The 24,578-nt window shown below is 24.6% G+C and overlaps 3 protein-coding genes across 3 annotated transcripts; all 3 read right to left on the reverse strand.

Moving 5' to 3' along the window:
- Positions 1 to 444: 444 nt before the first annotated feature.
- Positions 445 to 9,862, reverse strand: LOC145833853 (uncharacterized). Its single transcript, XM_082941072.1, has 6 exons — positions 9,589 to 9,862; positions 7,729 to 7,787; positions 7,424 to 7,537; positions 6,546 to 6,626; positions 1,828 to 2,001; positions 445 to 1,219 (listed from the first exon to the last, which is right to left on the reverse strand). Exons 1-6 carry the CDS (start codon positions 9,860 to 9,862, stop codon positions 1,058 to 1,060), a joined length of 864 nt encoding a protein of 287 aa, XP_082797198.1. The 3' UTR covers positions 445 to 1,057.
- Positions 9,709 to 17,871, reverse strand: LOC145833854 (ADP-ribosylation factor-like protein 6-interacting protein 1). Its single transcript, XM_082941073.1, has 3 exons — positions 17,731 to 17,871; positions 14,208 to 14,434; positions 9,709 to 11,511 (listed from the first exon to the last, which is right to left on the reverse strand). The coding sequence occupies exons 1-3, from the start codon at positions 17,838 to 17,840 to the stop codon at positions 11,261 to 11,263; spliced, it is 588 nt and encodes a 195-aa protein (XP_082797199.1). The 5' UTR covers positions 17,841 to 17,871; the 3' UTR covers positions 9,709 to 11,260.
- Positions 17,872 to 18,108: 237 nt separating this feature from the next.
- On the reverse strand, positions 18,109 to 18,728 carry LOC145834822 (ER membrane protein complex subunit 6-like). The gene has a single exon (XM_082942333.1). It carries the CDS (start codon positions 18,707 to 18,709, stop codon positions 18,350 to 18,352), a length of 360 nt encoding a protein of 119 aa, XP_082798459.1. The 5' UTR covers positions 18,710 to 18,728; the 3' UTR covers positions 18,109 to 18,349.
- Positions 18,729 to 24,578: the final 5,850 nt, after the last annotated feature.

A 24,578-nucleotide genomic window follows, 5' to 3' on the forward strand; every position in this document is an offset into this window, starting at 1 on the left:
GTTTTAAATTACTATTCTCGAATATGAGAATTAGAAATTAATTATTTACTCAAGTATAGTAATTTTATAGTTTTGCAACATCTATTACAGTTGTAAACAACGTACAATTTCATTTTATACAAACTATTTATTTCTCCCTTACAAAAAGACACATTCTGAGCTATGAATTTAAGTTCGCTAAGAATATTATTAAACATTTTGAATAAAATTACTGTTACTTTAATATGGAAATCAAGTATTTACTACAAAAATAATAATTAAATTTAACTAAAACGTATGTTACAGCTGTAAACAACATATGATTGTCTACATATTATTTATTCAAGCATTTAAAAAAAGACATACCAAAGACTGTGGATATAATTTTACAAAGTGTATTATTAAATTTACTGAAATAACAATGAGTCTTATGATAGTTTATCAGTTTTCATTTATATAACGAGCGTTAAGTCTATAAAAAAATGGTAAAATAAATCAATTCACGATTTAAAAAATTGGTTCGTCACTCACCAATTTTTCTGTGCATAGTAAAAAAGAATTATGCACACTTTTATAAAAACATGAAAATCAAAAGTTGGAAAAAGTAAATATAAAAACAATAAAAACAAAACTAATTGCATACTTTTTTTCAAAAAGGCAGTATTTTTGAGCAAATTTCAATATAAATTGAAGGCACAAATGCAATATCACGATTTTATACATTATTACGTCATAAGCACATATTATGACATCATAGGCACATTTCCTGTAAGTGATTGTCTGCATTGCATATGACACGATTTTTACACTTGAACTTGGTAAAAAGTCAATAGACTAAAATATAAACTTTAATCATGATAAATGTAAAATATTAGTTATAAGTCATACCAGGTAACAATTTTGACAGTTTTTAAGTAAAATTTTCCATTCTAAAATTTTTGTGATAGATAAAAAAAGACTCATACCAACAACTGATTATTTTAAAAATCAACTAATACCATTTATAGAACAAATTATGAAGAGTTTTCCCGACTTTATGATTTTTACATTAAAAAGAAAAAGTAAATTTGAAAAATATCTATAATTTTTTACTAAAAAATCTAAAATAAACAACAAGAGCAATTCCTATCAGTTCAGTTATAATGAATATTATTAGAAATATTTTATTAAATATAATATATCTTTTTATTGAGGAAATTAAATTTGATGATTGCTTCAAATGTGATGTTGTGTTGTCCACCTGTTTTGTATGAATGTTTAAATACAAAAAAAAATTAACTCTATGACTTTTACTGCTTAAAAAATTATAGTTTTTTTGATATATTTATATGTACTTGTAGAATTTATTTGAGCCAAGAAAAATTGATAACTTACTTTTTACAAATAATAAATTATTAGGAGTACAATTTATTACGATACTACCTAGTTTAGAAGCTTAAAACAGAACATGTTTTAATAATTACTTATCCAGAATCAAATTGAATAATGCTTGTATATTATACTAGACAAAGTGAGAAAACTCAAGTACTTTAAAAAGTACTTAAACCTTCGCCTAGCTACTTTTAAAACTAATCAGTAAAGGACCAGCAAATACAAATATACACTTAGAAAATGTTGAAGACAACTTAACTTTTTAAGAGGAAAACAAAAAACAAAAGGTTATAACTTTTATTCAAATGAAATATTTTCTTAAACGATTATGTATTTCTTAACAAACTTGAATATTAGTTGTAACTAACTTAACTTAACGAAACTTAATCTAAAAAATAAAACTTCCAATACCTACTAAAAAGATTTTTAAACAGACAACTTTCAAAATTAATTGTAACTGAATAAAACTAAACGAACGATATTTCTAGTGTTGATTAGTTGTTCTTTCTGTTCGTCCATTGTAGTTATTATGTTATTTCCAATTCGTTCACTTTCGTGGGCGATAATGTTGCAATTTTCTATGGTGCTAGTTGATTCTTGCAACAACCTCTGCTGTTGGATCAGAAGCGGACTTCTTTCATTTGTGTTTTGCTGTTAATAGTAATGTAAGAACTATTTAAGTCAACATTATAATATATTTTATAAATTATATCTAAAAATTAAATCGCTTAAATAACTTGTCTAAAATGTAGTGTCAAAGATGAAATCATTACCACAAATTTTGTTAGCTGCACCTTTTGTTTCAACTTAATTTTTTTGTACACACAGTTAAAAAAATTTATATTGTTGTCACACTTACTTAAGAAGCTTTATTCAATTGGATACTCCTTTAAAAAAAATCATAATTAAGTGTCTTTTATATTTTAACAGGTCAAGTAATGAATTAAGTATTTCTTTTAACGATAAAAATAATATAATATTTTAAAAAATTGCAAATAATTAACATAGAACAAGACTCTAGTGCTTTTGCTAGTGGAAAAATCATATAAAATTTGTTTTCAAACCAATTTAAGCTATATTTAAGCGATGTCAAGTTGAATCTAATTATTAAAAGATTTATTCAAACTAAACTTCAACTGTTGTGTTTACTACTAAATTCTTTTTGCTTACAGGGATATTATTAATAAGCTTTTAAAACTTAAAAAATTGACAGTTTTGAAAACAGCTTGAAAAAATAAACAAATGTTTTTTAGCAAGAAAAGCAACTTGAAAATTCCAGTTTGTCTTTCTTAATACTATTTTTACAACAAATTTTCAACCACTTTTGATGCTTAGTTGAAATTATCAATAAATAATGAATTTTTGTATGGTCAGCGCTTTGATGTTGTAAAAGCATAAATTTCATGCTTCAGTTTGGTAAAACTTGACATAAGTTTGGAAGTGTTAAACTTTTAAATATTTAAAATAGAAAGCAAAAAAAAAATCATAAAGTAAATTTTAAATCAATTTGATAAATTTTCATTTTAAGAATTAAATACTTTATCTAAAATAAGAAAAATGTTGAATTCTATATATTTTGAAAATAGCTTTTAGCAATTGTCATTACATTATAGCTGCAAGTCATGCTTGCAACATTAAAACATAAAAAAAAGTTTAAAACATAAAGTTAAAGTGAAGTTCGACTTTCACATATATTAAATACAAAAAAACTGTATACCATTTGTTTAGATTACTATTTTAAAAACTTTAACATTTTTTATAAAAACTAGATTAAATTTTTGTTGGTCATTTTTTGATAGCTTAAAAGCAGTAAGTACTATTTTTATACTTACTTTTAATATTTTACTACAATAAGTTGTAAAAATTATAACAAAAAAAAAACAATTGACAAATGTATTTAAAAGTGTGAAAAGCCTTATCTTTAAAATGCTATTAATATTAAAAAACTAATAAAAATAAAAAATAAAAAAATTGAACAAAAAATAAGTATGTACAAGCTAGAGTATATAAAAAAAAAGGTTGCAAAAATATTCAAAATAGAGATCTTTACAGTTGATAGGAACTAGTTTTTAAACCTTTTAAAGAAAGCTTATCACACAAGCTAAACAAAAAGCATTCCATGAAAAGAAATTATGAATTATTTATTTTATGAATTATTCAGTGAAAGCTTTCGCATGGTCAACTGCATTATTTTAAAACAACAAGCATAACAGTGATGCTTTAGCAAAATACCGACATATGTTAAAAAGAAAGAAATAACATTGCTATAAATTTCAAAGATTATAATTTTAAATTTATTTAAAGTATCTTAAATTGTAGTTTATAAATTCTTGTCTCATTAATGATTATTTTTAGAAAAAAACACAACACTTAATTTTATTTCATTAAAAAAATAAGTGAGTTAAACAAAGAGTGGCTTATGGATTAAATGTAACTAATATTTTCTTTTTCTATCAAACGGATAAAAATCCAAGAACTATTTTTTTAAAGTACTTTAAACTAATAAAAAGGCATAATCTCAATAAAAAGCTTAATTAACAAATCGAATAGCTTATAACTGTTAGTAAACATTTTTTAAAGCAATGTCAATAAATTTAGTTCATGTATTTACTAGAAATAAATAGTAATTACTGAGTAATTTATCCTAATAATAAAATTTAATTTATAAGTTTAATTTAGTTTAAGGATCATAATAAAGCATTAACAAAATCACTTCTTATAATGTTTTTAATGAATTTTTTGGATAGAATTCATTATTAACATAACTTTGGTTGCTAAACACTTTGTACCGAGAGTACAGTTTTAAGAAGACATAAATAATTGGTATATTATAAAAGAAGTGTTGTTGTAAGTGATAACATTCACTGTAGCTTTTAAAACTTGTATTTGTTCGTAAGTGTTACTTTAAAAAAATATATATAATTTCAAAAATAAGTTTTAAAGTATATAATGTGTGTTGTATAAATAATACTAATAATTTACTATGTTTGTATTTCAAAATGAGGTTAGTATTTTTTAAATAAAAACTTAATCTTAAAAAAATATTTAACAGAGCTTGCAATGTAAACTTTACAATAAAATAATAAAAATAAAAACTAAGTTTAAAATGTAGTGTAACAATAACTTTTATTCTTATAAATTTATTGTGTCAACAAAAAAACATTTTTCTCTTGAAATTCTATAAAATATTATGCAAACAAATATTCTTACAATGAAGTGGGAATTTGGAACGTACTTTTAATAATAGCATTCATCTACTACTGAAACAAAATTTTATGTCAGATGTTTCCATTTGAAGGAAATTAAAAAACTTAACATGCACAAGACAACTAATGTATTGATGATAATTGTATTATAGTTTTAAATATACCAAAAGCTATAAAATGATATAAATTATCAGATTTAACCACAATTTATTGAACTTTTTGAACTTTATAGCCACTAATCTAAACTTAAACTTGCAAGAAAAGTAAGCTATTCAAAAGCTTTAGTTTTATAAACAGCTGTTTGATTACACGACAGAACATTAAAAAATCAATAAAAGTTTACAAGACAATAAAAGTTGAATCAATAAAAATTAGATTTGTTTGAGCATGCTCGAAAAATATACTTATTTGGGAACTCACTTCGAAACTTTTGATTTTTTTTAAATTATTTAGTTTTGCCTAAATAAAAATATTTCAAGTGTTGTAAAAACTATATAATTCTTTTTGTTAAAGAAGGATTCATATTTATAGTATACTTTTATTGGTATAACAAATAGTAACAAAATGCTCTTTTTTTCGAGCAAGCTTTACACAAAATTTTATCTGAACTGAACTAATACTCTTTTCTAGCCAACCTTGCATAAGATGAGATAAGCACAAAATTTAATTGATATGCAACATAAGTGTCATAAAGATCTACATGCTAAGTAATACTGAATAAATAGATTGGCTAAACAAAAAGCGTAAGTCATTATTCTAATTTAAATGTCTACTAGTAAAAAAATGCTGAGTTAAGGGCATAGGGGGGGGGGGGGGGGGGGGTAAACACCCTTTTTTGGTTTTTGATCTTATTTTATATAGTTTTTACTAAGCTACAAGATTATTTTTACAGATTTAAAAAAATCAAAATAACTTTTGAGATATAGCCGGTCAAAGTCGGAGGCAACAATAGGATCCTTATAGGAGGTGCAAACTAAAACGGCAAATAACTAGAAATCACTAAAAATCTATCTCCTCCTACGTTTTTTGAGATAACTACCTCAAATTTTCAGGAAATGTTCTTTGCAGTATTTAGAAAATTCTTTCGGAACAGAATTTAAGAAAATTAAAAAATTAAAAAAATTTTATAACAAAAAAACAAAAAAAAAACTGTTTTTTTTGTTTATTTTTTATATAAATTTTTATTTTTTATTTTTTTCAAAATTTCTTCCGACAGAATTTTCTAAATATATTAAGGAACATTTCCTGAAAATTTGAGGTAGTTATCTCAAAAAACATAGGAGAAGATAGATTTTTAGTAAAATAGTCTATTTTTGCCGTTTTAGTTTGCGCCTCCCATAAGGAACCTATTGTTGGCTCTGACTTTGACCGGCTATATCTCAAAAATTATTTTGAATTTTTTAAATCTGTAAAAAGCATCTTGTAGCTTAGTGAAAACTATATAAGATAAGATCAAAAACCAAAAAAGGGTGTTTACCCCCCCCTATGCCCTTAATTTATAAAAATATTGTAAAACGTGATTGAAATACACATGCAAATTTATAATGTGAATAGAAAGATTAATATAACTTGTACAAATAAAGTTTTATTTTTATAATAAACTTTGTAACTATATTTGGACCGTATAAACTTAACAAAATTGTAGTAACATAACTTTAAAGCTAAAAACTAGAAATTTAAGACAAAATGTGATAAACTTGACTATTGTTTCTTTAATAAAGTCTTCTTACCAATTTTTTTATTGCTAGAACTTTATAAACTGTATTTTATTGAAAAAGTTTTAAATAATGTAAAACATTAAGTATCAATAAAAATAAAAGTTTTAAAATTATAATTCTTTTTATTATTCATAAAAAAACTATTTGAAGCAATTAGTATAAAAAAGTTAAGAAACAAATGAATGACTTCAAACGAATAATTAAAATGTAGAAACTAACAACATTAGTTGGTGAATTTATATTTATTGAATATATTGATTTAGACACTAACATTATTAGTTAAAGAATTTATATTTGTTGATGATCCCTCGTAGTTGTAATTTGTTGCTCCGTATCTCGACATTTGTTGATTCTATAAATAAGTGTGTATAAGAAGACAATATTTAACTGAACAATTTACTATTTAAGCACTAGTGTTAAAAACCTAACTTTAACAAAAAGAAAAAAAAATTGATGAACTTTGAAAGATTTTATTTAAAAGTGTTATGTTGAAGCTTTTTTTCAGAAAAATAACATCTATGAAAATTTTAATGTAAACTGTACGGATTATTTAAAACTGATGAAACTATTTTTTTCTTTTTTTTCCAAGTATATAAAGGATATAATAAAAAAACGTTTGAAAATAACTAAATGCTTGTAAAAGATACTTCTTAGCTGAAAATTTTTGATTAAAATAATTGACAAAAGTTTTTTCATAGTTATGATTAATTGTCTGTAAAAGTTAAGTGTTGTTCATACTTTAATGTAAACACATAAAAATCTTTATTAAAACTATACCTCTTAACACTGAAGTTAAGCTGTTTACAGTTAAGTTTGTCATAATGAATTAACCAAACAGCTTTTATTAAAAGGTCAAGTTTTTGCACGTCAGAGTTGACTTAATAATACGTGACATTTATAAATTAAAGTAGCCGAACACACTGGGGAAAGTGTATTCTGTCTTAATATCTTTGTACAAAAATTATAAAAAAGTTTATTTTAAATAATAATATACAGTAAACCATTTATTGATTTAAAATGGTTTTACTAAAATTTTTAGTAAAAGAAATACTAAAGCAAATGGACTGATAGAAATATAGTTCTACCAAATTTTATATAAAATCTGTAGTATAGCTTTACTTTTTCAAATTAAAATATAAAAAAACTCACATAAACGCTTCTTTTCAGCGATTCATACTCCGTTTTGAACTTAGTGATTTCTCTCTTCATCTGTGCTTGTAAGTTTATGGATGACTTGAAGGATTCGTTTTCAAGGTCTTTTATCTGCATTATAGTTTTTTAAAGTTAAAAGCTAGCATATAAAACGTTTAAGTTTAAAACTCTGAAAGTTTAAAGAGATGTAACAACAGTTTTAGTTCTACTTATGTACCCAAATTGAAAACTGTTTATTAACTAATTCAATCTAGGTAATATAAAATGCATTAACATAATAATAATAATAAACAAAAACTTACTAGTGATTCAGCACTTGATAATTTTCTTTCTACGAGTTTTTGCATTCTTTGTCGTATTTCTGTTTGAATATTTCATTATATTATTCATATTTTTTAGTAATATTTTCTTTTAATTATAGCACCTAAATAAAAAATGAAATATTTGTTTTTAATACAAAATACTGAGAAAATTTTTTTAAATTGTAACTCTAACAAAGTATGTTTAAGTGATAGCATTTTTTAACAAATCAAAAATTTAGGCTATTTATTTGGTAAAAAGAAACTAAAATTATTCAATTTTATCATTTACTTAAACTAAATACAATATAAATGTGAGTAGAAAGTAATAGGATACTTAGGCTTACCTATAACTTATATTAAACCATACAAAAAATATTCCTAAATCAATTTTTTGCCTAAAAAGTTAAAAGAAAATATATATTGTACAAAAAATTTTCAACAAGTTAATGTTTTTAAAGTTAAGACAGATTTATCCATTGTAGTTTTTGAAAAAGTAACAATTCATGCTTATTAACAAACCCTAGGAAAAATGTTTGTAAATACAAAAAAATAGACACATTTTTTAAATAAGATGCATAAATAGAAGTGTGCAAATTTAATATTTTATTCGGTTGCAAAAAATTGCGACCTCTTCAAGCAAAATAAAATAGTAAACTACACATAACAATGTTAGTTATCTATAATGTTATTTTAAAAATTATTTTTGTTTATATTTTCACGCATGAATAAGTTTTTAAATAACATTATAGATAACTAACATTGTTATGTGTAGTTTACTATTTTATTTTATTTGAAGAGGTACCAATTTTTTGCCACCGAAACTGGTCGTGAATAAAATATTTAATTTGCACACTTCTATTTATGCATCTTATTTAAAAAATGTGTCTATTTTTTTGTATTTACAAACATTTTACTTAGGGTCTGTTAATAAGAATGAATTGTTACCTTTTCAAAAACTAGAACGTAAAAATCTGTCTTAACTCTAAAAACATTTACTTGTTTAAAAATTTTTTGTATTATATAAATTTTCTTTTAATTTGCACACCTTTATTTAAATAAGCTCTTTACAATCAAGTAAATTGAGCGATTTTTTTAGTTAAGGCAAATAACTATATAAATAAATGGCAAAAACTAAGCTAGTCCCATTGGAGGACATAAGTTAAATAATAATAAAAATGCGATTAAATAGTATTCTATACGGATGCAGAAATTATTGTAAATCATAATATGCAACAAAAGTCGAAAATTTTAAAAACTGAGGTTTTTACTTCCGTAATTGCAGAATGTGTTTTTTAGAAGTAAAACATTTTGGACTAAGTTTCAAACTGTAATTAGATGAAAAAGGAAATTTTTTGACTAAACTTACTATTCTTAAACAATTGCAAGATTGAATTTAAAACAAAATCTTAGAGAACTTGAATAATATTGTAAAATTTAAACTTTCGGAATTAAATTAAGTTCTTTATAATTATTTTCTGAGTAAAACTAAAGAAGTTAAAACTATAGCTTACTGAAAAATATATTATTAGTATTTGTTCCAAAATCAAATCAACTACTTTCAGTAACTTAAAACACTACATTTTAATTTATATCTATATGTAGAGTTAACATTTTATTTTATCTACCAATGTTGATATATTATAAGTTTTTTAAACAAATTTCTCAAAATCAAAACAATTCATTTAATCTCCGTTGCCTCTTTATTAATATATTTATACTATTTTGTTAACATCTATAATTAGTCTTAAAAGTTAAAATTGTACATACTTAACTTTTTTACATACTTAAAAGAGATACTTTTGTTTCTAAATGATAATACTTTATTATTAATTAAAAAAATGATGGAAAAACTTTAATCACCTCCTTTGCCTTGTGTTTTAAATGCAGTGTGGTTGACCAAAGGTTTCGACTCATTGAGAACATTCACCAATTTCCTCTTGGTTATGTCGTAAATTGACGTCATAATATAGTTATCTAAATAAAAATACACGATTTGTACAATAGAAAGCAGAAATAAGATGGTTTGTATGTTTTTCACAAATTTTTTTTTAGGTTTAATTACAATAGTAAATGAATCTAGCTGCAACAAAAAAAGTTTTATTGGAAAAAAAACTCTGTATAAATATATGAACATTCATGCAAAAGGAATATAGTTTTACTGGATTTAAAATACTGCTTACTTAATTTTAAAAAAATGCACTTTTAGATAGTTTTGGTTGTTAAAAACACTTGAGTGTTGATAGAAAGGCAAGAAAATTTGCCATTTAGAAAATTGTTTATTAACATTTTAGTAAAAATAACTTGGAAAACTAAATCAGTAAACTTTTAGTACTTGTCTTAGATAAGCTCTGGTTAATCAAAATAATAAATAATTTGAATGTTGCTAATCTAACTAAACTATGTCACCAAGCTAACATTTAAAAAAAAATATATATACATCAAAAATTTACAAGAAAATAATAGAAATCAGGTGTAAGTTCTGTTTGTACGAAACACGTTTATGCAAATAAAAAGCTAGAAGTTTATGTTACAAATGTACAGGCAAAATCTAAGCTCACGTATGTGAATAGTTCACAATTATGTACAACAAATAGACTGAATCAGCTTTTATATGTACAATAGTGCCGAAACCAGCTAGTATTTTGGGTGTTAACAAAAACTATGGAAATAGTAATCAGAATGGTGTGAAAAATATACTTAAAAATATGTAAAAAAGAAAATAAAAATGGTTTTGCTAGTACATCAACTACCGTTTGTAAATTTTATAAGTTAATTAAATAAGTTTTATTTTCAGTAAACAATACATGTTTTAACAAATTTTAAAGTTTCATAATTCATTAATCAAGTAAAACAAAAACCAATTCTGTACAAAAAAAATCTTTATTATTTGAAATATTTACAGTAAAAAACAAAAACTATGCAAAAAAACTTATTCAAGTAACCATAATTAAAAAACGTAACATTTGTTATTGAGAATTTTAAGTGCTTTTGTTTCCGTAATTTGTTTTAGTATATAGAAGTTTAATAAACTTGTTTTCAGAAGTAAGACTTTAGAGCTAAATTGTTTCAATTTTTATAGAATAAATTTTATATTTTAGGTGAAAAAATGTCATGAAATTTGAATTTTCGCATAAAAAGTTCAACACAGAATTTATCCCATCATCAAGTTATTATAAAATAATGCTATGAAAAACAGAGTTTAGTACTCTTAAGTAGTTTTGTTTTTAAAAGAATGTAAAATCCAGTTGTTTTAAATTTTATAAAATAAAGTCTTATATTAACTGAAGAAAAAACTTCATGAAGTTTTTCACAAAAAGTTCAACACAGAGTTTTATTTTCCGCATCAAATCAATAAAGAATATTATTTTTAGTAGTTTTGTTTTCATAAGTTAGACTTTAGAATTAAGTTGTTTCAAATTTTTACAGTATAACAGTTTAAATTAACTGAAACAAAAACAGAGTTTCTCATAAAAAGTTCAATATATAAACACAGAGTTTCTCATAAAAAGTTCAATTTATCAACACAGAGTTCTTAATTGTTCTTCTTTCCCTTGAACTTCTTCAGCTTGTCACCGACCATCTTCATGACTCCGTGCGCGCACAGCCCGGGCAACGCGGTCACGACGATAACAACAAAGTACAGCAGCATGAGGTTGTGCATGAGGTTGCCCAGCCATGACAGCGTGGATAGTATGACGGTGAGAAAGGAGACGTACACCCACGAGTTGGTGTACTTCAGTTCGAACAAAGAGGTTATCATGTCGTGCACTGTGTTGGCCGAGTCTGTAAAATAATTGTTTGTTATTCCTTTTATTATTTTTTTTAAATTTGGTACAAGATAAAAAAAAAATGTTTAAAGTTACATGGTCGTGCACTGTGTTGGCCGAGTCTGTAAAATAATTGTTTGTTATTCCTTTTATTATTTTTTTTAAATTTGGTACAAGATAAAAAAAAAATGTTTAAAGTTACATGGTCGTGCACTGTGTTGGCCGAGTCTGTAAAATAATTGTTTGTTATTCCTTTTATTATTTTTTTTAAATTTGGTACAAGATAAAAAAAAATGTTTAAAGTTACATGGTCGTGCACTGTGTTGGCCGAGTCTGTAAAAAAATTGTTTGTTATTCCTTTTATTATTTTTTTAAATTTGGTACAAGATAAAAAAAAAATGTTTAAAGTTACATGGTCGTGCACTGTGTTGGCTGAGTCTGTTGTGATAATGTTTAAATTAGTTGCTAAAATATATTAGATTGATAATACAATTTAATGTAAACAAATAGTTAAATTAATGATAGCTAATAAGGGGCATAGAAAGTAAGTGATTTAAAATGAATTTAAAACTCTTTCAAATTCAGAACAAAAAGTTACAAAGTTGTGCAGTGTGCACTGTGTGGTTTGCGTATGTGAAGAGGTGTTTGTTAACTTTTAAATTAAACGATAATTTTTTATAACAACTTTTTATTTTATTTTCAACCCATTTTCAAGTAAGAAAGCTGAATATTTACAGGTTTGTAAAATGTTATTTTAAAAATGTGCACTGTGTTGGCTGAGTCTGTAAAAAAGATGATTTCAATTTTTTAAATTAAACTTTTTAACTTTGTACAAAATAGAAAGAAAATGTTAATATAAAAAATGTTGTGGACGGTGTTTCTTGCATCTAAAAAAAGTTTTAAATTCAAATTTTTTACATCAAAAACAACTTGCAGTTTAAATATATATTTTTTTTTGTAATTTAAATCTATATAATACACATGTTTGTGTTGCTTGCCCATGTAAGAAATAAAATTGTTAACTATTTAGTTATTAATACTTTATTTACAAAATTTTATTTAACGTCATATTTTCATATTGCAAAACCAAATATTTAAAGGTTTATAAAATGTTATATGCCGTCGGTTGCATCTACTGAGATTGTTTGCTTATTGTTGTAAATGTTTTTCTTTATCAGTTGAAAAACTAAACTAATTAAAATTTAAGTATGCAATTTAATTTTTACAATTAATGTATATACATGTAAGTTTGTTAAATAAAAGGAATTAACTGTATCTGTGCTAATATGAATTATTATTTTTACTATTTTTTTTCAATTTATTGCTTGAAATCTTTAATTAGTTAGAAATTTAATATTTGCAGTTACCAATTTATGGCTAACAAAGTGCTTGCATTTGATTGAATTGTTAATAAAATCTTTTATAAGTGGCATATTTCAGTTTAATAAATTGTTACTGGATAACTTTTAATTTTAGAAGTTTACAGTCATTAATGAAAAGAAAGTAAATGAAATAAAGTTGGCATCTTGAATAGTTTAATAAAATTTGTTGAAATGTTTTCTTTTTGGTATTTGTAAGACGAAATGTTAAGATTGTTTGTTTACCTTTTTTAAACATGACACTTTCAACTGTTGGGTTTCCTTTTGAATTTTTACAGGTATATACCCATTTTCATACTTTCATAAAAATTATAATGTTAAAGGACAGTTTCATATACTTAAAACACTTACACTGATTAAAATTTATTTCTTAAATAATGTAAAGCTTATAGTTTACTTATTAATTTAGTCTTTCCTTTGCACATAAACTTTATTTTTTTTACTAAAATACTTATATATGCAAGGATTATTCCTTGGGCACTAATAGCGCTATACATTTTTAATTTTAATTTGAATTCAATTATAATTTTTTGCATTATTGTATTTTCTTAAATTGTCCATCGTCTTATGTTTATCTTATTTTACAGGCCTGAAGATCCCTTAGGGGAGAAACATTGTTGCCTTGTAAATAAATAAATTAAAAAATTAAAATACTTATATAAAACGTTCTGAAGTAAGTTCATTTTTGTTGTATTTGTTCTACGATTTAGGAGTTTATTGTAACTTTTAAATACATTTATATAAACAATTTCAGATTATTATCTAAACTTGATAGAAAGTTTTTATTTAAAAGCATACTTAAACATCAACCAATACAGCTAAAGTCGAAACTTGATAGTAAAATGCTTTCAAAGTAGAAGATAAGACTTCATAGAACAAAGAAAAAACTAATCAATAAAGTTGAGCTTTGTTTGTTATCTTGAGTTTTGTTTTGAAAGCAGTTTTCCCTATGAGTCAACTATGTAAATTTACTGGAAACAAAGTTTAAATAATTAGGCTAAAACAAACTTGACACACATTTGATATTTATTTTTTTTAATGTCAAACTTTTTTACTTAAATTTAGTAAGTTATAAATATTCAAACTTTATCACAAAACACTAATAAAACAAAAAATTAAAACCTAGTATTAAATTAAGTAATCATAAAAATGAAAAAGATATTTAAAGATAGAAGATAAGAGCCAAAAACTTTTAAAACTTTATATTTAAATCTATTTTGTTTATAGCCTATAAACTTATAAAAAAATATTTAGAATTTTACATAAACTCAATAAAATTTTCTAAAACCTACCTAAACTATACACAAAATGCAAACTAAAACCAAATACAAACCTGCAAGACTTTCGCAAGCTCTCGAGAACTCCTTCTGTTTCTTACCGTTCCAATCTGCTGGGGAGAATATCAGTTGAGTGAGGAAGGGAACAGAGTAGTCGAGTACCAACAACACAAGCAGGAACATGGACACGCCAGTGATGAAGGAGGGGTCGAGGTACCAAACCAACAAGAACTTGAAAGTTATGATGGAAAACACAATGAACGGGTAGTACGGTTGCTCCCATCTGGAAAAAAGATTTATTCTATTGAATTTATTAAGTTTCAATTATGTAATTTTTTTTTGAATATAGACAACAAGTAAATTTACAACTGTAGGTCATATATTTTTGGAATAATTTATTCATTTTTAGTTGATATTGTATTGAAAAAAAAACTTTGGGTTTAAAAACTAACATGTCAGTTTTGAATAAATTATTTAGTTGACTATATGTTTATTTAAACTACTATGAATGGTTAGTAGGATTGTTCTTATATGTAATTTTTTTTTGGAATACTAATTTGTGTAAATAATTAAAAAACATGAAGTATAATGATTAATTAACAGATTTTGATTAAAATGGTTTGGTTGACTAAATTTTATTAAAATTATTTTAAAGGTTTGTTCCAATCTGTAAAAATACTTTGGATATTTATTTAGTTATACCACTCCATCTTTCACATGATTCTATAAGAATAGTGAATTAAAACTGTTTGAAACATACAACTAATGTGAGTAAAAAAAAATTTCAACTTATGTAATACGATAATTAATAGACCTTTTGAAAGTGTAGAGTAAATGATATTATCTGAAGATAATAAAATTTACTTTTTGAAATTCTAAGCATTTTAAATGCTGGAGTTAACTCAACAAAAAATTTAGTCAGATTTTTTTTTTATTAAGGTGATTTTTCTGTTTTTTTTTTTCAAATCTTTTTCATAAGTATGTGAATAACTTAAACCATTTTAGATTATTTTTTCAAATATTACCTAACTTAGTTAAAAAATATGCTGTTTAAGGTATTACATTATTATTTTCTGTTTTAAGTATGCTATTTTGAAGCATAAAAATAACATAGCGTATTTTGAGATAAAGTGTTTAACAGGTTACTTATGAAAGAAGCAAACTAAGATAGTGATAAAAGACTATTTTGCTAAAAACTCAACTTCAGCATTGTTTTTCAAACTTTCTAAGCGTATTCTAACAAATAATAAACCAGCATACTGAAAAAACTACTTAATTATATATTGAAAATTGTTTTGCTTTTATTGAAAAATTAAAATTATAAAAAAAACCATATACATACAGTTATTTTTTAAATAGCTGAAGAAACATGTTTACAATCATACTATAATCATTTTTTGAATACTCAAGCATTTTGAACAACACACTTTTTAGCATAAGATCTAAGATACAGTGATATTATTCAATTTCCTAGAGGATTGGCCATGAAAATGTATTTTTCATAAACTTGAAATAAAAATTTTTTTTGTTGTTAATGTAATTCAAAAGTCAATATTTTTAACTATAGTATGCTTTTAAATAACATCTTATATAAATTTTTCAAAAAAAATCATTGACACCCTATGCCCATAACACTCATCAACTTCTAGATAATTCTATTTAATTTTTTTAATACTTTTAAATAAACAAAATCAAATTTATAAACTTGAACACATTAGATTTTGATAGTTTTTTAAAAGTAGCTTGTAGTCAAAAATTTATATTTATAAAATTTTAGTCTACATTTAAATAAACCGTCCATAAAACCATTGCTCCTTCTATCAAAATCAAAGGTTAAAAAGCATTTTGCTTAAAAGCTACCTTAACAATGTTTTATAAAAAACATTTATGTAGAACTATGGTTTGAAGAAAGTTGAAGTATTTTTTTGTTATTTAGGCTCTTTAAAAAGAAGAACTACAGCTGCTGTTCACATTAGTTATTATCACACTTTGTAAGTTTGCAGTCTTACTTTTATATTTAATATTGAATGATAATGTTCATGTTTCGTTGTTCACATTTGTAATGCATTTTATCAATATCCAGGAATATAAGTTAGTTTTATTCAAGTAACTTTTATTAAACTTTGTACCTAATGGTTACAATAAGTTAGGTACTCTTTTCCTTTCAATATTTTACATTGTAATGTATTTAAAATATATTATATAAAACATTTTCAACTATACCTAAATTCATTTGTATTTTACAATCTTTTGTTATTCAAATGAGATTTGCCATAGAAAAGAACTAAGTCAGAGAGGTTTTTTATGGAAGACCTAAATTATAGGGCAAAAAAAAACATTTTCCTTGAAAATCTCTCTTAGAACTAAAGTCATAGTTTTAAAAATTGTTCTGCTTAATTTTACTTAATAATAAACAAACTTATATTAGGATTTTTTTTTAATCAACTCTATTTTTCTTCAAAAAAGATAAACTCTTATTCTTTGTCATAAAATGTTAACTTTATAATTTATTAACGTCATAGTACAAAATATTCTGACAATGCAAGAAACACTTTTTTTTAAATTGAGCTTAAATGCTTAAAAATGAAGGAGAAAATATAGTTATAGTACTTCTCAAAGTTCTAAGAAAATCCATTTTGAAAAAATAGTTTTTCATTTGCCTGAACTTGAAACTTTTAATTTAAGAAATTAAAAAAACTTTTATACCAGCTATTTTATAGTACAATGCTTGAGCTTTTAAAAAAGGGTTAATGTTGAAATTTGTTAAATAATGTTGGCTTGCCTAGTATCTAATCGACATATTCTCCAAATAATATTTTAATTAAACTTACAATAGTTAAATGTAGATTTAAGGGCAAAGGGGTGGGGGGATCCACCTTGGTTTTTACAAATTGACCTTATTGTATACAGTTTTATCTGAGCTATCAGACATTCTAACTTCTTGAAAAAATTCAAAGTAATTTTTGAGATATGAATGATCAAATTCAGTGACCTCAATAGGTTCCTAATGGAAGGCGCAAACCAAAAACATTAAAAAAGACTATTTAATAAAAAATATATCTTCTCCTTCATTTTTTAACAATCTTCTTAAAATTTTCACAGAAAATCCATTATCAAATTTTAAAAAGATTTACTGCAGTATTTTTTAAATTTTGAACATTACAATTTTTATAAAAAAATAACCTTTTTTTTTTGTTTTATATATCATTTTTTCTTTATATATTTTTAAAATCGCAACACTCAAAGTCTATTAAACTATAAAAGGAACATTTCCTAAAAGTCTGAAGTGTCTAGCTCAAAAAATGAAGGAGAAGAAAGATTTTTAGTATTTTTCAAATTTTCAAGAACATTGACCCTGAAAATTTGCAATCCATACCTTTGTATTGGAAACTTTTTTCAAAAATTACTTTTACTTTAAAAGGTAAAGAATAGTTTTTTATTTTATGAAAACTCGCAAGTAGTTTGTACTTGAAGCTTTCATATAAGAACCAATGTTATTTTAAGTAAAATAAAATGTTGGACCCCCTGTGCCCTAAAGTATGTAGCAGAAATTTACTATTTTATTGTATATCATCAAACCTTGTCAACTTTGATGCAAGAACTACAAATTCTCTCCATCCTTCCAAGTTCTGCTTGAGTGATTTAGCCCTGCAGTCTCCTGAAGCGAGTCCGTGCTTTGTATCTTCCATTGCAAGTATTTACTTGATAGTTAAATGTATTCTTTTAAATAAGTTATAGATAAATTTAAAAATTAATATGTACAAAACATTAGAAAGTACAAAAAACAAAACAATATTTTGAATTTTAAATTATTGTAATATTTAACTAAATACTTCTCTAAACAATCAACAAGTCAGAGAATACAGTAATTAACTATGTACTTAATTATGTCAAAAAAAAGAAAATTATATCAAAAAGAAAACAACAATTTTATTAAGTAATAGACTTTTGACACTTCATTTATTAATTAAGTATAACACATAACTAGGTACAAAAAAACGAAAAACAAGTATTATTGTTTTAAATTTTTGTAAAAACTATTTAACTAAAAATCATAAATTTAGAAATTGAAATGTTTTAGTACCAAATTAGTTTGTCATGATGTTAAACACTAAAACAAAATTTTAGTTGGCCAAGAAAATACCTATTTAAAACTACTGCACATAAATAGAAATACAATTTAGCACACAAGAATGTTCTAATAAACATGCACAAGACTGTACAAAAAGGTCCAGCTCAAGATGTAAGTGAACAAAGCTCCGCTCTGATTGGCCCACAGCAGCTGCATCCTCTTGACAAAGTACTGGTTGCCCTCAGAAGAAACTGAGGAATCATCTTTGGGACTTGAAGACTTCAGCATGAGTCCCAGGAACAAGCAACAAGCACAGAATATGTAGAACAGGAAGCCTGACCACCCGGTGAGTCCCAGTATGCCGGCAACCACTCCTGACAGGGCCGATATGGAGGTCCTACAGTATTCAGCGATGCCGTAGTTGTGCATCAGGGACGCCTGGTTGACGTACTGGACCGCTTTTCCTTCTGGTTTCCTCTTTGACATTGTGATTTATATTTTCTATAAAATCTAAAATTGGTTCATACAAATAAGGTTCACATAATATATACTTTTGTGTTTTAAAAACATATTGTAATTTATAAAAGAAAGGTGATATGTATGAAGTTTTTTTACTTCTTTTGGTATTTATCTAAAGTGTTAAAGATTTGTTAATGTCATGATATAACTTTGATAAGTTTGTTTAAAAGTTAGTAGATTTAAATGATTGAAACTAACAAAGTTAAAGTGTAATTATTCAAAATATAAATTTTAGCGTTTGCCAATGAAGATATTAGCGTATAATTATAATAATTAGCTAATAAATATGTGTTAGTGAAATAAAGAGTATTGTTTAAATATGTTGTTATTAAAATTAAACTGTATTTAATTGTATTTTCAGTATTGTTACAATTTAGCGCTTTGTTAGCAGGGCTGAGATTATTTGAGACAAAAATATATATTTACAGATAGTAGATGAACTACAGGTAGTTACAACAAACCAGCCTGAGTTGACTTGAAAATTAATTCAATTACAAGTAGTTTGGCCATAAACTAAAAAAAAATATACTGTTAATCAAGCTCAAATACTAGGAAATAAACAAACAGAAGGACTAAATAAAAATACATGTTTAAGGAAAAAATATTTTTGTCATAATAAATCTCCTGAGAATTAACAAACTAGTAAACTAGAGTAAAATTTTCAAAAAATTCCAATCAGCCTGAGATATCCTGAGTTAGAGGTACTTTGGTGTGTACTAATCACTGTATTACCAAAATATACCATTTACTGTATTATAAATTTAATGAAATTTTAAAAACAAATTATAATCCTTTTAAATAAGAGCAGCAATATTATAATACTAAAGTTTATCAAATCGTCCGGAGGTATGCCAATTATTCTTTGTGATTTTTTGTTTTTATTTTAATACTATATATAAAAACTATTATACTTCAAAACAGTCTATTAAGTTTTAATTTTATACTCATTATGTTGTGTGAAGTACTTTTAAATTCTTCTTCATGAAGTTTTGTTTATTAATTTTTATTCAACTTGTTTGCTGACAATAGTTTTGCACCTGTTGAACTACATGATTACTTTAACCCTTTAAAACATATAGGGAAAAAAATTCTAGAAACCAATAAATTAAGGTTTTAAAACTTGTAAGTTAATGTAAAATTAGGAATAAAATTGTTTTTTATTTTGATACACAATCCTCAAACTAACTTTTTTTTTCAGCTTTTTATTATTTTCACAAACTAATATAAGAGTTTTCCATTTAAAATTTAAAAATAATGTACTACACCAATGCTTCTGAACCTTTTTCTAGTGGCGGAACCCTTTTCCAAAGTTAAACTTTTCCGCGGAACCCCTAATTTTAATTTTACATAAAATGTTTAATTAAATGTTCTTTTTTAAATTTCAAAAGGCTTTGCGGAACCCCTGAGAGGCGTTGGAACCCCATTTCAGAAGTACTGTACTACACAACATAAATTTGAATCTAATTTTCTTTATGAACATTTTTTAACCTATTAGTGTAAACTAAATAAAAAAATATATATTAATAGTAGCCATAGCTTCTAAGAAAAAATATTAACCTGAAAACTAAAACCAACATAATCAAAAATTAGAGTGGCTACTGGTTTTCTACAAACTTCTTTAATGTCTTCTGATTATCTTTCAGGTTAAAAAAAATCTGTAGAAAACTGAACTTAAAAGACAAACATGTTTTTGATAGTACACAGTCACTGAAAAGATATTTTAATGCTACATTAAATGCATAATATAATTAATGAAACTCTGAATGATACATAACTTTTATTTTGTATGTAATATTTATTTCTTATCTAATCAAAATGCTATTGTTTTGCATATTGAAACTACTACTGTCTTCTAGGTTGTTTGATTATTTTTATATAAGTTTTTGACTAAAAAAAGTATCAAACTCTGGGTTTTTTTTTAGAATTTGCCTCAACTTACAAATAGTTAGTGAAATGGTCAGTAGCCAACATGAAGAATTAAATGACAAATAAATTAAAGTATAAAAAAACCTTTAAATTTATTTACTTATTCTTACTTAAGGGCTTTGGGGGTTAGTAAACATTTTTTTCACAATTCGATCTTATTTTATATAGTTTTTACTAAGCTATAAGACTTTTTAAAGATTTTTAAAATTCAAAAAATTTTTGAGATATAGGCGGTCAAAGTCAGAGCCTACAATAGGTTTTCTATGGCAGGCACAAACTAAAACAGCAAATCTATCAGATAATCTACTAAAAAACTATCTTTTCTCCATGTTTTGAGATAAATACCTCAAACTTTCAGGAAATGTTCCTTGGAATATTTAGAAAACTCTGTTGTAAAGAATTTAAAAAAAGTTATAACAAAAAAACAAAAAAAAAACGTTTTTTTTAGTTTATTTTTTTATAAAATGTTTATTTTGTAATTTTCTTAAAATTCTTTCCTACGTTTGAAAGTTTAAGGTATTTATCTCAAAAAACGTAGGAGGAAATAGGTTTTTAGTTAAATAGTCTATTTTTGCCATTTTAGTTTACATCTCTCATAATGAACTTTTGTCAGCTCTGACTTTGACCAGTTATATCTCAAAAGTTATTTAGAACTTTTTAAATCTGTAAAAATAATCTTGTAGCTTAGTTAAAATTAAATAGGATCTATTAAATAGGATCAAATTGTGAAAAATGTGTTTTTTCCCCCCTTATGCCCTAAAGAAAATAGTCTTCTTATTTTTATTAAACAATGAAAATGAACAAATAACCATTGTAAAAGTCATTTCTTCAGACTATAAAAGAACTATTTAATACATATTATGACTTTCGATAAAGTAAAATACGTTATAAAAATTTGAAAATGTGCTATAATATGTACTAATTGCACAATTAGTTTTCAAGGGGTTATCATTAGTTTTTGAGAAATTTCTTCCAAGTTTTCTGAATTTCTTCCAGGTTTTAGGTAGAAGTTTAATATATTTTTTTGATTTATAGTCAAATTTAAGGTTAAAAACTGTGTTATTTAAAGTTATTTAAATAAAATTTTGATGATGACAAAAATTGTTTATCTGTATTTTAGATTTTTTGTGTCAGAATAAAATTCTACTATTCAATAAGAAAAAATTGTTTAAAATTCCAGCCTTTTTAGTGATTTTTGTTTGAAATTCCTGGTTTTTTAGCCTAAATTGTCGAATTTCAGGTTTTTCAAGGTATCCAGGTTTTGGGCAACCCTGGCTTCAGCTAGATTTTAGAAATTAAAAAAGTAGTGTAATGTTAAAATTAGATATTTAACCTTTATAAGGTTCATAAAAACACAGAAAACAAAAAAAAACATCAGTTTAATACAAGTTATTATAAAATAAGTAATAAAAAATACTACAATAAATAATAATTTTTATTTTAGTTTACAACACTTGTCAGTTGTCATTAGATTAAATTAAGTAATAAGCTTCTTTATTCAAATATAATTAAATAAGTATTATTATAAGCAACAAACAGATATTAAAACTACTTAACTAAAGTAAAGTACTTAAATTTAAGCAAAATGTTTTAAATGTAGCACTAAAATTAAATTACAAATGACTAAAAACAGTTGAAAAATGCTAAGGTCATAAAGAGTTGCTCCTTATCAACATGATATATTTTATAGATTTCAAATATCAAATAAATTACAAAAAAATGCAACCTGAAAAACTTAAAATAAGACATTAGACAAAGTTAAAAAATTACTGTTCATAAATCCTACAGCAATTTTTGTCAGACATTTTTTGGTATTTTATACTAAATTGTATAAGTCCAAATAAAGTCTATTTTATGTAGCAGCTTTTATGTAGCATTACTTTATTATACAAAATAAAAAACAAATAAACATGTTTCTAATTGTTTTCTTCTTAACTATCGAGTAATTAAACAACTTGCAGTAAACATGGTTGCTTATTTTGACCTTACAAAAAAATTAAAAGAAATCCTTAAAATTGTAAAAACTATACCGAAATAAATAAATTTAATACCTAAAACCAGAGTTGCCAGAATACAACAAAAAAAAAAGAGTTTTTCTGATTTAACTTAAAATATAATACTTGAGTTGCTACTTGCTGATAGAAACCTGACAACTATGCTTGCATTTCTTAATTTTGAGTAGAATATTTTTGTCATATCCCAGGTTGCCACTCTATTAGTCAAAAAATGTTGTGAATAATCTTAAACTGTTCTGAGTCATCCTGAATTTTTCAAATCTAAAAAAAATTTTTTTAATAATTAACTAGAATGATGTTACACCAATATCAAACTGAAACTGAATTCATATTCATTACAATTAGGCTCTAAAATTCTAAACCATAACTTTGGAATGTGCTTTTAACAAAACAAATACATTTATAAGGTACGCACTATAAAAAGTGGGCATCAGTTTTTGGTATGCATCAGCATAAGGTACACTAAATTTTTTGAAACCCATTTGCATGTTATATTTATGATTAATAAAAATAATAATAATGCTTTCAAAATGATGCACAAACATTTATTCATTTATTCATTGGTGTTTTATGAAGTTTATAAAATACTGGATAATTATAACTTTTTAAAGTGCCTTGTATCAACCCAATGGGGGCCATAGTAGAAATTTATTGGGCCATGCGGTCATAAATTGAAATTTTCACTATATATTACATTTACAGTGGAGTTGATGACAAAGAACAAAAAAAAAAAGTCTTAACTACTTTTAATGGTAGTTTTTGAAACTTATACTAGATATAATGGTTCGACATCATCCTAGTTTAGTATGCATATATTTGTATATGTGTTGGCCATGGGTTTCAGGCTTGCAACCTTCAACTCATAAAAATTCCAAAGCTAGATCCCTACACCATTGTACCACACATAAAGTTCAACATATCAAACAAATAGCTTTTCAATAAATATTATTGTTTATTGAACAAAAAATTAGTGCTCAAATTTTTGGTCCTTGGACCTGGTGTACAAAAAAACCTTTTGGTTATCAAAAATTTTTAAAGAAAGTTTAAATTAAAATAAAGAAACATGTGAACTACTACAACTATGGTCAATGGATTAGTGCACAGAAAGATGTTTTGGAAATTTAGCCTATCACCATATACTATGAAAACAATTTTTGAGCTGTTTTAATTGCTATAGTAATAGATATAAAACAATAAGACCAATAAAAACTTTTTTTAATTTTATTTAAGCTAAATTTTATATTTAAGCTATAATTTAGTTACAAAAATTAATTAGAAAAAAGTCTGGACAGCTTTTTACACCTATGTCTGCAAATATTAACCATAAAACATTGTCTAACATGGGTCCCACACCATATACTCCCTAGATTTCAATTTTCCAGCCATGCACAGTTTTCTTGCTGCCCATACAAATACACAATTTTGTAATGTTTGATAATTATGTAATATGAGCTATGTTACAAAACTAACATTTTCTTTATAAAAGTAATGTACAAATTATTTAACATGGGACATAAAATAAGTTTTTGTTACATTAGGATTTTGGTTTACAATTTAAATCATATGTGGATTTTTTGTGTCATGATTTATAAAATCACCATTTTCGAGATTCAAATACAGAAAAGCTAAATTTATGTTAGCCGATCAAGTCATGATGAGTAAGTTTTTAGTTTTAGCCAATTAGCTCAAGTAAGCGATAGCTTGATATGAAATGTAACAAACTTTGACTTTGGTTTTAGTAACATCATTAGGTTGAGATATAATAAAAAAAAAATAATATTTTTCACATCAAGAACTTAGCTAGCTCAAAAAAGCTGAAAAAAAATCAAGATTCAGGGGTGCCCGTAGTGACGTAATCTGGGGTATAGAGCAACTTAAACTTTAAATAACATTGT

This window comes from Thalia democratica, chromosome 4 (genome assembly GCF_965202585.1).
Source record: "Thalia democratica chromosome 4, ktThaDemo2.hap1.1, whole genome shotgun sequence".
NCBI classification, from domain to species: domain Eukaryota; kingdom Metazoa; phylum Chordata; class Thaliacea; order Salpida; family Salpidae; genus Thalia; species Thalia democratica.

Coding starts and splice junctions, on each gene's coding strand:
- LOC145833853 (XM_082941072.1), bottom strand. CDS start 9,862: ATGTTCATATATTTATACAGAGTTTTTTTTCCAATAAAACTTTTTTTG. Junction 7,538..7,728: donor TATCAAGTGCTGAATCACTA/GTAAGTTTTTGT, acceptor ACTATAATGCAG/ATAAAAGACCTTGAAAACGA. Junction 1,220..1,827: donor TAATCAACACTAGAAATATC/GTTCGTTTAGTT, acceptor CATACAAAACAG/GTGGACAACACAACATCACA.
- LOC145833854 (XM_082941073.1), bottom strand. CDS start 17,840: ATGGAAGATACAAAGCACGGACTCGCTTCAGGAGACTGCAGGGCTAAA. Junction 14,435..17,730: donor CTTGCATCAAAGTTGACAAG/GTTTGATGATAT, acceptor TCTTTTTTCCAG/ATGGGAGCAACCGTACTACC. Junction 11,512..14,207: donor AGCTTGCGAAAGTCTTGCAG/GTTTGTATTTGG, acceptor ATTATTTTACAG/ACTCGGCCAACACAGTGCAC.
- LOC145834822 (XM_082942333.1), bottom strand. CDS start 18,709: ATGTCAAAGAGGAAACCAGAAGGAAAAGCGGTCCAGTACGTCAACCAG.